Here is a 14,042-nt window from a genome sequence, read left to right as displayed (position 1 = left end):
CAATGGTGAGTAAGGTGGGGCCGAAAATTGTCGCGCTATCGTGCACCGTTTTGGATGAAGTTCAGTCACAAACAAGATAATGGACGAGAGTTTTTAGTATATAGATAGCATTTGTACCCGCGCCACACACAGTATAGCAGCACTGGCCCTGCCCTCACCTGGTTCTGTAGGTAGCGGACCTGGATCTGATACAGAAATACTGCCTGTGGGGGAAAGGCACAAACAATTCAGTTTAGTTTATTGTCAGGTACAGTGAAAATCTTTTGTTGCGTTCTGTCCAGTCAGGGAAGGACAATACATCATTACAACCGAGACACTTACAGTGTGTAGATACTGTGATTAAAGGCGTTGCAGCTTTACAAAGCTACATTATTCGCCTACATTTGGAGCATCTTGTGTAGTTCTGGGTCCCCCCGTCCCCCTCCGTTACAGGGAAGATGTGGAGGTTTTGCAGAAGGTGCAGAAGAGGTTTACCAGAACGCTACCTGGATTACAGTCACAGAGCCCATGCTGACCAAGATGCCCCATGGCCCACACGCCTCCGACCGTCCCTAAGCAAGAGAAAGCAACTGCTCACCTGCAACGTCGGGACGAATGGAATCAATACTCACGGGTGAGAGCAGGGATAAATATCGTCACGTACAGCTGGCATAGCCTAGAAGAGAAGTTTACACATCAATGCAGGTGCCCAAGGGGCCCAGATCGTAGAGAACATGCCTCAGTAAGGGTGCATCTACACGTGGGAAACATCACCACCCACAGGGTCCCCTCCAAGTCACACCACCGTCCCGACTTGGGAATACATCGGAAGTTCTTCTCCATATCCCAGAATTTTCCCTCCAACAGCACTGTGGCGGTACCTTCACCAGTGGAGGTTGGACAAGCGTGGACTGTTTTCTCTGGAGTGTCGGAGGCTGAGTGGAGACCCGGAACTCCAACCCCATGAGTGCTTCTTTCCCAAGGTGGAGATGTCAATTACTAGAGGGCATCATTTGGTTTTTAGTTTTAGAGATACAACGCAGAAACAGGCCTTTTAGCCCAACCAGCGATCCCCGTACACTAACACTATCCTACACACACTAGGGACGTTTACAATCTTCACCGGAGCCAATTAACCTGCAGGTCTATAAGATTATTAAGTGGTTGGACACGTTAGAGGCAGGAAACATGTTCCCAATGTTGGGGGAGTCCAGAACAAGGGGCCACAGTTTAAGAATAAGGGGTAGGCCATTTAGAACTGAGATGAGGAAAACCTTTTCAGTCAGAGAGTCGTGAATCTGTGGAATTCTCTGCTCAGAAGGCAGTGGAGGCCATTTTCTAAATGCATTCAAGAGAGAGCTAGATAGAGCTCTTAAGGATAGCGGGAGTCAGGGGGTATGGGTAGAAGGCAGGAACGGGGTACTGATTGAGAATGATCAGCCATGATCACATTGATTGGCGGTGCTGGCTCGAAGGGCCGAATGGCTTCCTCCTGCACCTATTGTCTATTGTCTATTGTCTTTGGAGTGTGGGAGGAAACCGAAACACCGGGGGGAGAAGGTGCAAACTCCATACAGACCAGCACCGTAGTCAGGATCACACCTGCTTCTCTGACACTATAAGGCATAGTTTAGTTTGGTTTAGAGACACAGCGCGGAAACAGGACCTTCAGCCGCCGAGTCCACGCCGACCAGCGACCCCCGCACATTAACATCCTACACACACTGGGGACAATTTACATTTATACCAAGCCAAATAACCCACAATCCTGTACGTCTTTGGAGAGTGGGTGGAAACCGGAGCACCTGGAGAAAACCCACGCGGTCACAGGGTGTACATACAAACTCCGTACAGACAAGCACCCATAGTCTGGATTGAACATGGGCCTCTGGCGCTATAAGGCATAGCCTTACGGTCAGAGGATGAACGTTGAAAGGAGCTGTGCAAGGCAAGGTTTTTTTTTTACACAGAGAATGGTGGGTGCCTGGAACACATGGAGTGGTGGCGATGAAAGCTGATACGATAATGGCTTTTAGATGGGCACGTCAATATGTAGGTAATAGAAGGATAATGATCAAGTGCAGGCAGAAGAGATTAACGGCATCGTGTCCAGCACAGACATTGTGGGCCGAAGGGCCAGTTCCTGTGCCGTGCTGTTCCATGCTAAGAACCTCAGTAGTTCAAGAAGGTAGCTCACCAGCACCTTCGCAAGGGCTAGTAAGAATAGACAATAAAAACATTTGTGTGGGAAGGAACTGCAGATGCTGGTTTACACTGAAGATAAGACACAAAATGCTGGAGTAACTCAGCGGGTCAGGCAGCATCTCTGGAGAGAAGGAATAAAAACATTTGGACAGGTACATAGATGGGAAGGTTTACACTGGCAGGTGGGACAAGTGTAGATGAGGCACCTTGGTTGGCTTGGGCAAGTTGGGCTGAAGGGACTGCCTGCCTCTATGAAGGCTGAGCTCCTGAAAAATGACTGGAAAGTCCCAGACGTTTCAATGGTGCAAGGGGTATTAAGTGGTCCTGGTGGATTGTGCACTGACCGGAGAAGTCAAATAAGGGATGGTGAGCAGCGGGATGAGTTCATGCCAGAGATACCAGCTGTCTTGTAGATCGACGGTGAGGAGACAAGGGGCATCGTCACTGACAGTGCCTGACTCCCTCAGCACTGCACTGGATGGCTGGAGGGGTCACGTGGGCCTGTAACGGAGAAGCCCTGGACTCGCCGATGTCAATGATCCACCGACCCACTACTTTGCAATTTAAGAGACCTTTGGAAAGCCGTACGGAAGGGCAGGGAATGGGGGGGCATGGATCTCGTGAAGGCAGACAAGAGCTAGTCTTGGCATCCTGTTCGGCATGGACATTGTGGGCCGAAGGGCCTGTTCTTGCGCTGTACTGTTCTATGTTCCGTGCAGGGGTCCCAGCCACAAAGAAGGGTTAACTGATAATGAAACGATGAGACAGAGCTCAGGGCTGCACGGTGGCGCAGAGGTAGACTTGTTGCCCCAAGGCACCAGAGACCAGGGTTCGATCCTGATTACGGGTGCTGTCTGTACGGAGTTTGCACGTTCTCCCTGTGACCACATGGTTTGCTCCGGGTGCTCCGGTTTCCTCCCACACTCCAAAGATGTACAGGTTTGTAGGTTAATTGACTCTGGTGAAATTCTAAATCATCCCTAGTGTGTGTAGGATAGTGCTAGTGTACGGGGTGATCGCTGGTCGGCGCGGACTGGGTGGGCCGAAGGGCCTGTTTCCACCCTGTATCTCTGAAGTCTAAAGTAAAGCTTAGCCTATCTGCGGGTGGATGAGAGGCATCGTTCAGGACTGAATCAAAGATGACAACAAGCTAAAGTTTACGAGAATGATCCCAGGAATGAGTAGGTTAATCTATGGTGAGCGTTTGTGGGCACTGGGCCTGTACTCGCTGGAGTTTAGAAGAATGAGGGCGGACCTCATTGAAACATAGAGAATAGTGAAAGGCTTGGATAGAGTGGATGTGGAGAGGATGTTTCCACTAGTGGGAGAGCCTAGGACTGGAGGTCAGCCTCCACATTAAAGGGCGTTCTTTTAGGAAGGAGATGAGGAGAAATTTCTTTAGTCAGAGGGTGGTGAATTTGTAGAATTCTTTGCCACAAAAGGCTGTGGAGGCCAAGTCAGTGGATATTTTTAAGGCAGAGATAGATTAGTACAGGTGTCAAAGGTTATGGGGTTATGAGGGAGAGATAGATAAGTCATGATTGAATGGCGGAGAAGACTTGATGGGTCGAATGGCCTAATTCTACTACTATTTGTTATGACCTTATGACCTTATGTTTTTGCTGTGTGCGTTTGCCTATTATGTCAACTGTGGCTGACACGCTTGGGTGGGCATCTGACCTGGCCACCTCGGGGTCCTGCTTGGCCGCCAATAGGATTTTCTCGGTGTTGATGAAGAGGGCCCAACAGGGGCAGCAGAAGACCATGAGAATCAAGATGGCTCTTTGCAGGACAACCCCAATTCGCTTCAGCTTTCTGCTCCCGTACAACTGAAATGAGAGGGAAAGATAGGTCAGCCATGGCTGAATGGCGGAGTGGGACTGATGGGCAGAATGGCCTCATTCTGCTCCTAGAACTTATGAGTTTGAGGTTGATTTGTTGAGTCAGGAAAACATCGAGGTTTTTGAAACAAGGAGATGGGAGCAGGCGTCGTCCTTGTGTCCCAGAGACAGTCTCTTCCCCATTCCCTCTTTCCCATCCGTTTCCCAAAATGTCCAAAGAGATCCATCTCCACAGGCTTGAATATTCATCAGGCTATTAAACACTGCAACCTCCATTCAGCTCCGAACTACATAGACGCGTGTGCGTGTGCGTGTGCGTGTGCGTGTGCGTGTGCGTGTGCGTGTGCGTGTGTGAACTGCAGATGCTGGTTTAAACCAAAGATAGACACAAAATGCTGGAGTAACTCATCGGGACAGGCAGCATCTCTGTCTGAAGAAGGGTCTCGACCCGAAATGTCACCCATTCCTTCTCTCCAGAGATGCTGCCTGTCCCGCTGAGTTACTCCAGCATTTTGTGTCTATCGTATCTATATATATATAAATATATGATATATAAATATATGCGTGTGTGTGTGTGTGTGTGTGTGTGTGTGGTGTGTGTGTGTGTGTGTGTGTGTGTGTGTGTGTGTGTGTGTGTGTGTGTGTGTGTCTATGTGTGAGTACGTGTGTGTATGTGTGTGTGTGTGTGTGTGTGTGTGTGTGTGTGTGTGTGTGTATGTGTGTGTGTGTGTGTGTGTGTGTGTGTGTGTGTGTGTGTGTGGTGTGTGTGTGTGTGTGTGTGTGTGTGTGTGTGTGTGTGTGTGTCTATGTGTGAGTACGTGTGTGTATGTGTGTGTGTGTGTGTGTGTGTGTATGTGTGTGTGTGTGTGTGTGTCTGTGTGTGTGAGTACGTGTGAGTATGTGTGAGTATGTGTGTATATATACACACACTGAACGTCTTTGTCTCATTTATCATATTGTTTACAGTGTACTATGTTTACATATTCTGTGGTGCTGCTGCAAGTAAGAATGTCATTGTTCTATCTGGGACACATGGTAATGAAACACTCTTAACGCTTGACGTTCAGAGGCCTGTCATCCCCTGGCCTCCAGCAGAGAGAGCTTTCTCATCACCGTCCTGCATGGCCCACCCTCGTACAAGCCCGTGCTTGCTAACGTCAGCCTCTCCTCCTCAACATCCACCCTGCCGATCCCTGGGACCATTTTAAATGCTGCAGTATCATCACCCTTCTAACATCTAGATGATTCAGGCCCATTCATCTCAATCTCTCATCAGACAAGAGAGGTCGAGCAGGCTGGGACTCTATTTCATGGAGCGCAGGAGGATGAGGGGTGATCTTATAGAGGTGTGTAAATCCATGGGAGGAAGAGATCAGGTTGACGCACAGAGTCTTGTGGCCACAGTAGGGAATCGAGAAGCTGAGGACTTTATTTTAAGGTGAAGGGGCCAACATTTAATAGGAATCTGAGGGGTCACTTTTTCACACAAAGGGTGGTGGGTGTACGGAGCAGGTACATGGATAGAACAGGTTTGGAGGGATATGGGCGAAACACAGGCAGCTGGGACTAGTGTAGATGGTACATGTTAACCGGTGTGGGCAAGTTGGGCCGAGGGGCCTGCTTCCATGCTGTAGAGCTCCAAGACTCCATGTCTCAATGACTCTATGACTCTAACCCCCTCGTGATGAAGAGGTAGCCATCCCAACACCGCGCCGATCTCAATTGCTGATGCCGCTGGACCCCGTTCCACTTGCATCCCATCCCGTCTGTTCCACTCGCCAAGTCCCTCCACGTCCACACATGCCTGTGGAAGCCTGTGGGGGGGGGGAGCCTGGGGACCGGGGAGGGTAGTGGAGGCAAGGAGAGGTTGCCAGTGACTGGAAGGCACGGTTGCTGATGCGGCCCACGTGGCTCCATTCCTTCCTCAGCCCACCCGAACAACTGTCTCCTCCGTCCCTTCCCTTGTCTCCAGACATGATCATCCCGACATACTCCCTGCCCCTCCCTCATTCCACTCTCCATCAGCTGAGGGTCATACCAAGTCGCAGACAGACCCAACTCCCTGGGTCATTGGCCCCCATAACATAATGGGAGAGTGCAGGAAAGAACTGCAGGCGCTGGTTTACAACAACAACAAAAAAGACACAAAGTGCTGGAGTAACTCAGCGAGTCAGGCAGCGTCTCTGGAGAACATGGAGACATTTGGGCAGCAGAGACCTTTTCAGATGACACAATGGTTGGGTTTACATACAGTACCCCAATGCTCAGACCAATCCCCAACGATTCTTCCCACTGCTAGGACCTTCTGCACCTGCCGTGTGGTGTTGAGCGTACTCCCCGAACTCACTCCAAGTCAATACAATTCTTACTTGATGGTGTCAAGTGACTTGATGGTGTCGGCTGTTAACTGTGCAGAGGGTCAGTACGAGTGCTACAGGTTAGGATCACGTAACTTGGCTCCTAAAGATGTAGCAGCCCACCAACAATAAACTATCGCTTACCAGAGCAACCAACACTTACACTCCACGCCCACATCACTCCATGGTCTCTGCACTCCACCCAAAGGAGAGACCAGATACTTTACAGAGCGATAGAGTCAGAGAGTGATACAGTGTGGAAACAGCCCCTTCGCCCCAACTTGCTCACACCGGCCAACATGTCCCAGCTACACTAGTCACACCTGCATGCATTTGGTCCATATCCCTCCAAACCTGCCCTATCCATGTACACATTAGAGGCAGGAAACATGTTCCCAATGTTGGGGGAGTCCAGAACAAGGGGCCACAGTTTAAGAATAAGGGGTAGGCCATTTAGAACGGAGATGAGGAAGAACTTTTTCAGTCAGAGAGTGGTGAAGGTGTGGAATTCTCTGCCTCAGAAGGTAGTGGAGGCCAGTTCGTTGGATGCTTTCAAGAGAGAGCTGGATAGAGCTCTTAAGGATAGCGGAGTGAGGGGGTATGGGGAGAAGGCAGGAACGGGGTACTGATTGAGAGTGATCAGCCATGATCGCATTGAATGGCGGTGCTGGCTCGAAGGGCTGAATGGCCTACTCCTGCACCTATTGTCTATTGTCTATTGTCTATTGTCTACCTGTCTAATTGCACCTAAACCTATGTCCTCTGGTCCTCAATTCTCCTACTCTATGCATACACCCCCCCGATCTATTCCTCTCATGATTTCATAGATCTCGATAAGATCACTCCTCGCAAAGGGAATGTTACAGGATATTAGAACAGTCTGGTCAAAGTGCTAAGGGTGGACACTAAATGTTGGAGTAACTCAGCGGGTCAGGCAGCATCTCTGGAGAAAAGGAATATGTGACGTTTCGAGTTGAGACCCTTCTTCAGACTGAGAGTCGGGGGAGAGGGAAACTAGAGGTATTAAAAGGTTCAGAACAGATCACCAATAACCAAGGAAAGGTTGAGCCCACAATGGTCCATTGTTGGCTGTGGAAGAGGTGATAAGGAAGGGATAGATGGATGCGAACAGTGGAACTAGCAGGACGACTAGGGTGGGGGAGGACGGAGAGGGAGGGGATGCAAGGGTTACTTGAAATTAGACCTGCTCCACTGCAACATCTCCTCATGTGTCTGCCTGCAACATCACCTACTCCTTTTCTATGGAGATGCTGAGTGACCCGCTGAGTTACACCAGCATTTCATGTCTATCCTCGATATAAATCAGCATCTGTAGCTCCTTCCTACACATTTGGTCTGGTCAAAGTAGTAATATTTGTGAGATGCCTTCATGGATCATAAGATCATAAGTGATAGGAGCAGAATTAGTCCATTTGGCCCATCAAGTCTACTCCGCCATTCAATCATGGCCGATCTATCTCTCCCTCCGAACCTCATTCTCCTGCCTTCTCCCCATAACCTCTGACACCCGCACTAGTCAAGAATCTGTCTATCTCAGCCTTAAAAATAGCCACTGACTTGGCCACCACAGCCTTCTGTGGCAAAGAATCCCACAGATTCACCACCCTCTGACTAAAGAAATTCCTGCTCATCTCCTTCCTAAAAGGAGAGGAGAGAGGTAGAAAGTTTGAGGAACCGGGAACGTTCCAGTGGTCTGTACCTGGAGGTACGTTCAGTGATGAAGGGTCTGAGCCATAGGGAGAGGTTGAGTAGGCTGGGTGTATCAAATTATGAGAGGAATAAAACGGGGAGATGCACAGAATCTCTTGCCCAGAGTAGGGGAATCGAGGACCAGAGGACATAGGTTCAAGGTGAAGGGTAAAAGATTTATTAGGAATCTGAGGGGTAACTTTTTCACACAATGGGTGGTGGGTGTATGGAATGAGCTGCCATTGGAGGTAGTTAAGGCTGGGACCATTGCAACATTTAAGAAACAGTTAGACAGGTACATGGATGGGATAGGTTTGGAGGGATATGGGCCAAATGAAGCCAAGTGGGACGAGTGTAGATGGGACATGTTGGGCCAGTGTGGGCTGAAGCACGTGTTTCCACACTGTATCACTCTGTGACTTTAGCATGAAGCTGCTCCGCCATGTTTTTCCCTGTGAGATTCTCTGGGCCGTTAGCTCCAGTAATGTCAGTAGAGAAGCTGATGTTGGACCCTCAGCAGCTGGTCTTGAGGGCAGGGGTTTACCTGAGAGATCAGGGTGTCGCACGCCATGGAGAGTCCCGTTCCCACCGCCACTCCCGTCACGCTGATTACCTTGGCCACCATGTTGGAAAGGAAGGGGATGGTGGGGGGGGGGGGAAGAGAAGGGAAAACAAGATGCATTGAAAGCAGCCATTGTAATCAAGGCCTGGTCCTCTCCTGCCTTGGCGTGATTCCAGGGCAGAGTCTGCTCTAGTCAGGTCACCGAATCGTTGGCATTGTTTAGTGTAGAGAGACAGCATGGAAACAGGCCCCTCGGCCCACGCCGCCCATCGATCACCCATTTGCACCAGTTCTATGTTATCCCACTTTCACATCCACTTTCTTCACACGAGGACAATTTACCGTCAAACCCACACGCCTTTGGGACATGGATGGAAACCCAAGCAATCACAGGGAGAACATGCAAACTCCACACAGACTGTACCCGAGGTCAGGATCGAACCCGGGTCTCTGGTGCTGTCAGGCAGCAGCTCTACCCGCTGCGCCACCGTGCAGTCCATTGTTTCAGACTTGCCGGTGAGGGTGAAACATCACGGCAGGAGTTGCCGTGGTCAAGTGACATGAGGTTCCACCCCCACACACCAGCTCTTTATCCCCTCTGCCAAACCCCACCAGGAAGCACCGGGTCTGGGAACAGGTCACGGATTCAAGTCCCAGCCTGCAGCCTGAAGCAGGGAAACTGGCTGAAGCTTCTGTCCAACACTGAGGGGTGAGGGGTGAGGGTGGGGGAGTGGCGCAGCGAGGGACGGGATGGCACGGCGAGGGGGGGGGGTGAGGCGAGACAAAGGGAGGGGTGGAGAGGGAGGGGTGGAGGGGGAGGGGTGGAGAGGGAGGGGGCGGAGAGGGAGGGGGGGGAGAGGGAGGGGGGTGGAGAGGGAGGGGGTGGAGAGGGAGGGGGTGGAGAGGGAGGGGGCGGAAAGGGAGGGGGCGGAGAGGGAGGGGGCTGAGAGGGAGGGGTGAAGAGGGAGGGGCGGAGAGGGAGGGGGTGGAGGGGGAGGGGGTGGAGAGGGAGGGGGTGGAGAGGGAGGGGGTGGAGAGGGAGGGGGCGGAGAGGGAGGGGCGGAGAGGGAGTGATGGAGAGGGAGGGGGTGGAGAGGGAGGGGGTGGAGAGGGAGGGGCGGAGAGGGAGGGGCGGAGAGGGAGGGGCGGAGAGGGAGGGGCGGAGAGGGAGGGAGGAGCAGTAGAGCAGCAAGTGTGGGGTGGGGCGGTGAGGGGGGGTGGGGCAACGAGGGGGGGTGGGGCGGTGTTGGGGGGTGGGGATGGGAAAGGAGTTAGGGAGGGGTGTTGGTGAGAAACCTCCTCAAAATGACAGGGCACCAATTATCATCAATCACTAAATTACAGATTTTTCCCAATGAGACCGGCCTTCTGATAGCAGGATCCCCCCCCCCCTCCCCCCCCTCCCCCTCCCCCCTCCCCTCCCCTTCCCCCCACTCTGGGGGGCTGCTACCTACCGAGGTGGCCAGTGAGATAGCTCCCAGCTCATACTTGCCCAGGTGGCCCCCGAAGGCTGAGCTGATGAAGTTGAGGGAATAGCTCATCACCTGCGTGAGCACCTGTGGGGAGAGGTGCACTGACATGAGTCGACGGGTGGGCAACGCAGCACGGAGATGCCTCAGCCCAGGACGAACCGTCTCGCTGTGAGGAGACCCCAGCTGCAGGTGGTTCAATCCCCACCTCCCCTCCAACCTCTGGGGCAGCAGCTTCACCGGGAGAGAGAGAGGGGGAGGGGGAGGGGGAGAGGGAGAGGGAGAGGGCGAGGGAGAGGGAGAGGGAGAGGGAGAGAGACGGCAGCTGTACCATCGCTCGCCACCCTGTAAGCAGTCTGTCCGCGCTGACCTCTGACCCCTCAAACCCCTCTGCCCTCTAACCTATGAGCCCACTGAGCCCTCCGACCTCTGAACCCTCCAACCTGTCAGCCCTCCGACCTCTGAGTCCTCCGACCTCTGAACCCTCCGACCTCCAACCACTGTGCCCTCCGACCTCTGAGTCTTCCAACCGACCCCTCTGCCCTCTGTGTCCTCCGACCTAGCGCCCTCCGACCTCGAGTCTCAACTCGAGCCCCCATCAACTGACCCCACTGACTTTTGCCCCTCCGACCTCTGACCCCTCCGTACATTGACCGTTGTCCAATGACCCCGCCAACCTCTGACCCCTCCCTCAACCTTCACCTACTGAGGCATAGATTATGAAAACAGTCAGAAACCTTTTTCCCAGGATGGACAAATCAAATACTAGAGGACATAGCGTTAAGGTGGTCGGGGCAAAGTTTAAAGATGTTTGGGACAAGTATTTTTTGCACAGAGAGTGATGCGTGCTTGGGCCACGCTGCCAGGGGTGGTGGTGGAGCAGATACGATAGTGGCACTTAAGGAACGTCCGGACAGGCGCATGGATATGCAGGGAACAGAGGGATATGGATCATGTACAGGCAGGTAAAAGTTGGTCTTGGCATCATGTTTGGCAAAGACATTGTGGGCTGGAGGACTACTGTTCTGTGTTCCAGTGTGAGCAGCTTTGAGCCCCATATCTGAGGAATGAGGTGCTGGCACTGGAGAGGGTCAAGAGGAGGTTTACGAGAATGATCTAAGGGATGATTGGGTTAACGTACGATGAGCATTTAATGGCTCTGGGCCTCGACTTGCTGGAATTTAGAAGGATGAGGGGGGTCCTCATTGAAACTTACCAAATGTTTACAGGACTGGATGGAGTGGATGCGGAGAGGATATTTCCACTAGTCGGAGAGTTAATGACCTCAGAATTAAAGGACATTCCATAAAGAAGGGGATGAGGAGGAATTTCTCTAGTGGTGAATCTGTGGAATTAATTGCCACAGACGGCTGTGGAGGCCAAGTCATTGCGTATTTTTAAAGTAGACTGGCAGGTTCTTGATTAGTAAGGGCATCAAACATAATAGGGAGAAGGCAGGAGAATGGGGTTGAGAGGTAAAAGTTAGTTCAGCCATGATTGAATGGTGGAGTAAACTCGATGGGCCGAATGGCCCAAATCTGCTCCTGGGTCTTATGAAATGACAAACTTCTACGTTGAGTATCTCACATCTGTTTCACTCACCAGAGGCCCTGCCAGAAGAAACAGCTGTTTGACCTCCTCCCGTATAACAGCTGGATTGCCACAGAACCTGATCCTCGAGGTGTCCATGACTTCCGTCAGCTGCTCCTGGTCCTCCATTGGCGTGTGGGGGGGGGGGGGGGGGGGTGGAGAGCAGCCACCAGCCCACCTACAAACGGTGCCGTGTAGGCGGGAAGGGTAGGGCGGGTGGAGTGGGAGAGACGGAGATGGAGACACGTCGTTGGGGGAAGGGGGGGCTCCAAGGATTGAGGGGTAAACAGCAGGGAAGAAAACGGGGGGAAAAAAGGAAGCTAGAAAATTAAGAGTCCGCAAGGCTGTTCTTGGAGGAGCTGGACTTGAGTCCTTCAGGCATCGCCTTCCCAATGAACTCCACGCTTACCTTTGAGGCTCCTTGGTCTTCCCGTCCCGTCGGAGAGGAAGCTGCCTACTGAATCATACGGACGGTGTGTGGAGCAGGAAGGGAAGGCAGTAACAGCCAGCACACTGCAAGGCATGTGGCTCGGAGGACAGTTAATTCAATCAGACATAATCATTTCCTGCATGCTTGGAGCTGGCAAGCGTTTAAATCTAACAAAGGGAGCCTTCAGAGGTGGAACTGAGTGGAAACGGAGGGCTGTGGTTTGGAGAACTGCGTGGAAATTCTCAGAGGGCTCGGCGGGGAGGAAGGGGTGAGGGGGGCGGGTAGAGACTGCACCCCCTTGCCTTGCCTGGGGCGAGGGTTTCAGAACCAAAGGAAGCAACATCAGGATAAAGGCCAATGCAGGAATGAGATGAAGACATTTCTTCACCCAAGGAGTCTGGCATTTAGCGTTGGTTTAAAGATACAGCATGGAAACAGGCCCTTCGACCCAGCGAGTCAGTGCCACCAATGATCACCCGATTCGTTGGGCCGAAGGGCCTGTTTTCGTGCTGTTTAGGGTTTTTTTCGAAACTAGCTTCTGCAGTTTAGTCTAGCTTAGAGATACAGCAAGAGGAAACAGGCCCTTCGGCCCACCGAGTCCGGGCCCACCAGCAATCCTCGCACATTAAGACTATCCTACACACACACGCACAAGGGACAAGTCACACTTCTACCAAGCCAATTAGTCTACAAACATGTACATCTTTGGAACATGGGAGGAAACCGGAGCACCCGGAGGAAACCTCCCACGCCCAGGTGGGAGAACACGCAACCTCTGTACAGACAGCACCCGTGGTCAGGATTGAACCCGGGTCTCTGGCGCTGTAAGGCAGCAACTCTACCGCTGCGCCACCGTGACGCCCTTCAACCTTTGGAAAATTCTCCACCTCAGACGAAGGAGGCTGACATTGGAGCATGTTTTGATGCTAATAATATGGGGATTAGCTGGGGAAGTGGACCAAGTGTGGAGGATCGCTTATTATCCACTGAATTGATTTTTACACCCTGATCAACCTTAGTCCGATACTGAAACCATCACTGAATAACGGCACAGATTGTTTGGCTTTGAGAAATGAATAGCTTCATTGTTCGATCAGTGTGGCCCAGGGTCATGTGCAGACTTCCCAGGGACATGATCACAAACCAGCCCGATGTATAGGCAGGGGCCGCAACAGGAGGTATCTCTGCACACGGAGAACACGAGTGCCAAAGAGTTGTGCAGAGGCCGAGCAGAGTGGCCTGAGATCAGTGCAAGGCCACACAACAGGGCGGCACAGTGGCACAGCCGATAGAGTCGCCGTCTCACAGCGCCAGAGACACAGCTTTGATCCTGACCTTGGGTGCTGTCTGTGTGGAGTTTGCACGCTCTCCCCGTGACCACGTGGGTTTTCTCTGGGTGCTCCGGTTTCCTCCCATTCTCCAAAGACGTAGTGCGGGTTTGTAGGTTAATTGGTTTAGGTAAAATAGTGCGGATGATCGCCGGTTGGTGCAGACTGGATGGGCCAAAGGGGCTGATTCTGCATTGTATCTCTAAAGCCTAAAGAGACTGTTCTTCAGATCAGTTGGTAAAAGGGAAGTATAGATAGATAGGTACTCGTGGCCGGTCTGGACAAGGTGGGCCAAAGCATCTGTTTCTCTGCTGTAGAATGTCATCATCTGCAATTGCCCAGGAATGGTGGAAACAGGATCAGTCAGGGTCTCCTGGAGGTTTTGGATTGGCACTGGAGTCCATTGCATCAATGATGCCTTGGAGATCTTCCTCCTAGCATCTGCATCATCCATCTCCTGCAGCTCCATCACTGAAGCTTGGGCAGTCCTGGGGTGGTCGTCCGGTGGGGAGGTTGGTTAGCTTCGGAAGTTTGGCTGCACTCCCACAGGGGGTTTGTTGGAAACGAGGTT

At 52.1% G+C, this 14,042-nt stretch overlaps 1 protein-coding gene across 1 annotated transcript in view; it reads right to left on the bottom strand.

Annotated features, from left to right (window-relative positions):
- The window catches only part of LOC144606369 (multidrug and toxin extrusion protein 2-like), a 33,964-nt gene extending 22,122 nt beyond the window's left edge, over positions 1-11,842 (bottom strand). The window contains exons 1-6 of the mRNA XM_078422396.1: positions 11,726-11,842; positions 10,109-10,210; positions 8,637-8,705; positions 3,865-4,013; positions 612-655; positions 159-199 (exon numbers count right to left, since the gene is read on the bottom strand). Coding sequence (XP_078278522.1) covers positions 159-199; positions 612-655; positions 3,865-4,013; positions 8,637-8,705; positions 10,109-10,210; positions 11,726-11,842 — 522 coding nt within the window. The remainder of the gene's footprint in view (positions 1-158; positions 200-611; positions 656-3,864; positions 4,014-8,636; positions 8,706-10,108; positions 10,211-11,725) is intronic.
- Between the last annotated feature and the right edge of the window lie 2,200 nt (positions 11,843-14,042).

This window comes from Rhinoraja longicauda, chromosome 26 (assembly GCF_053455715.1).
Source record: "Rhinoraja longicauda isolate Sanriku21f chromosome 26, sRhiLon1.1, whole genome shotgun sequence".
In the NCBI taxonomy this organism is placed as follows: domain Eukaryota; kingdom Metazoa; phylum Chordata; class Chondrichthyes; order Rajiformes; family Arhynchobatidae; genus Rhinoraja; species Rhinoraja longicauda.
This window is presented reverse-complemented; position numbering and strand designations above follow the sequence as displayed.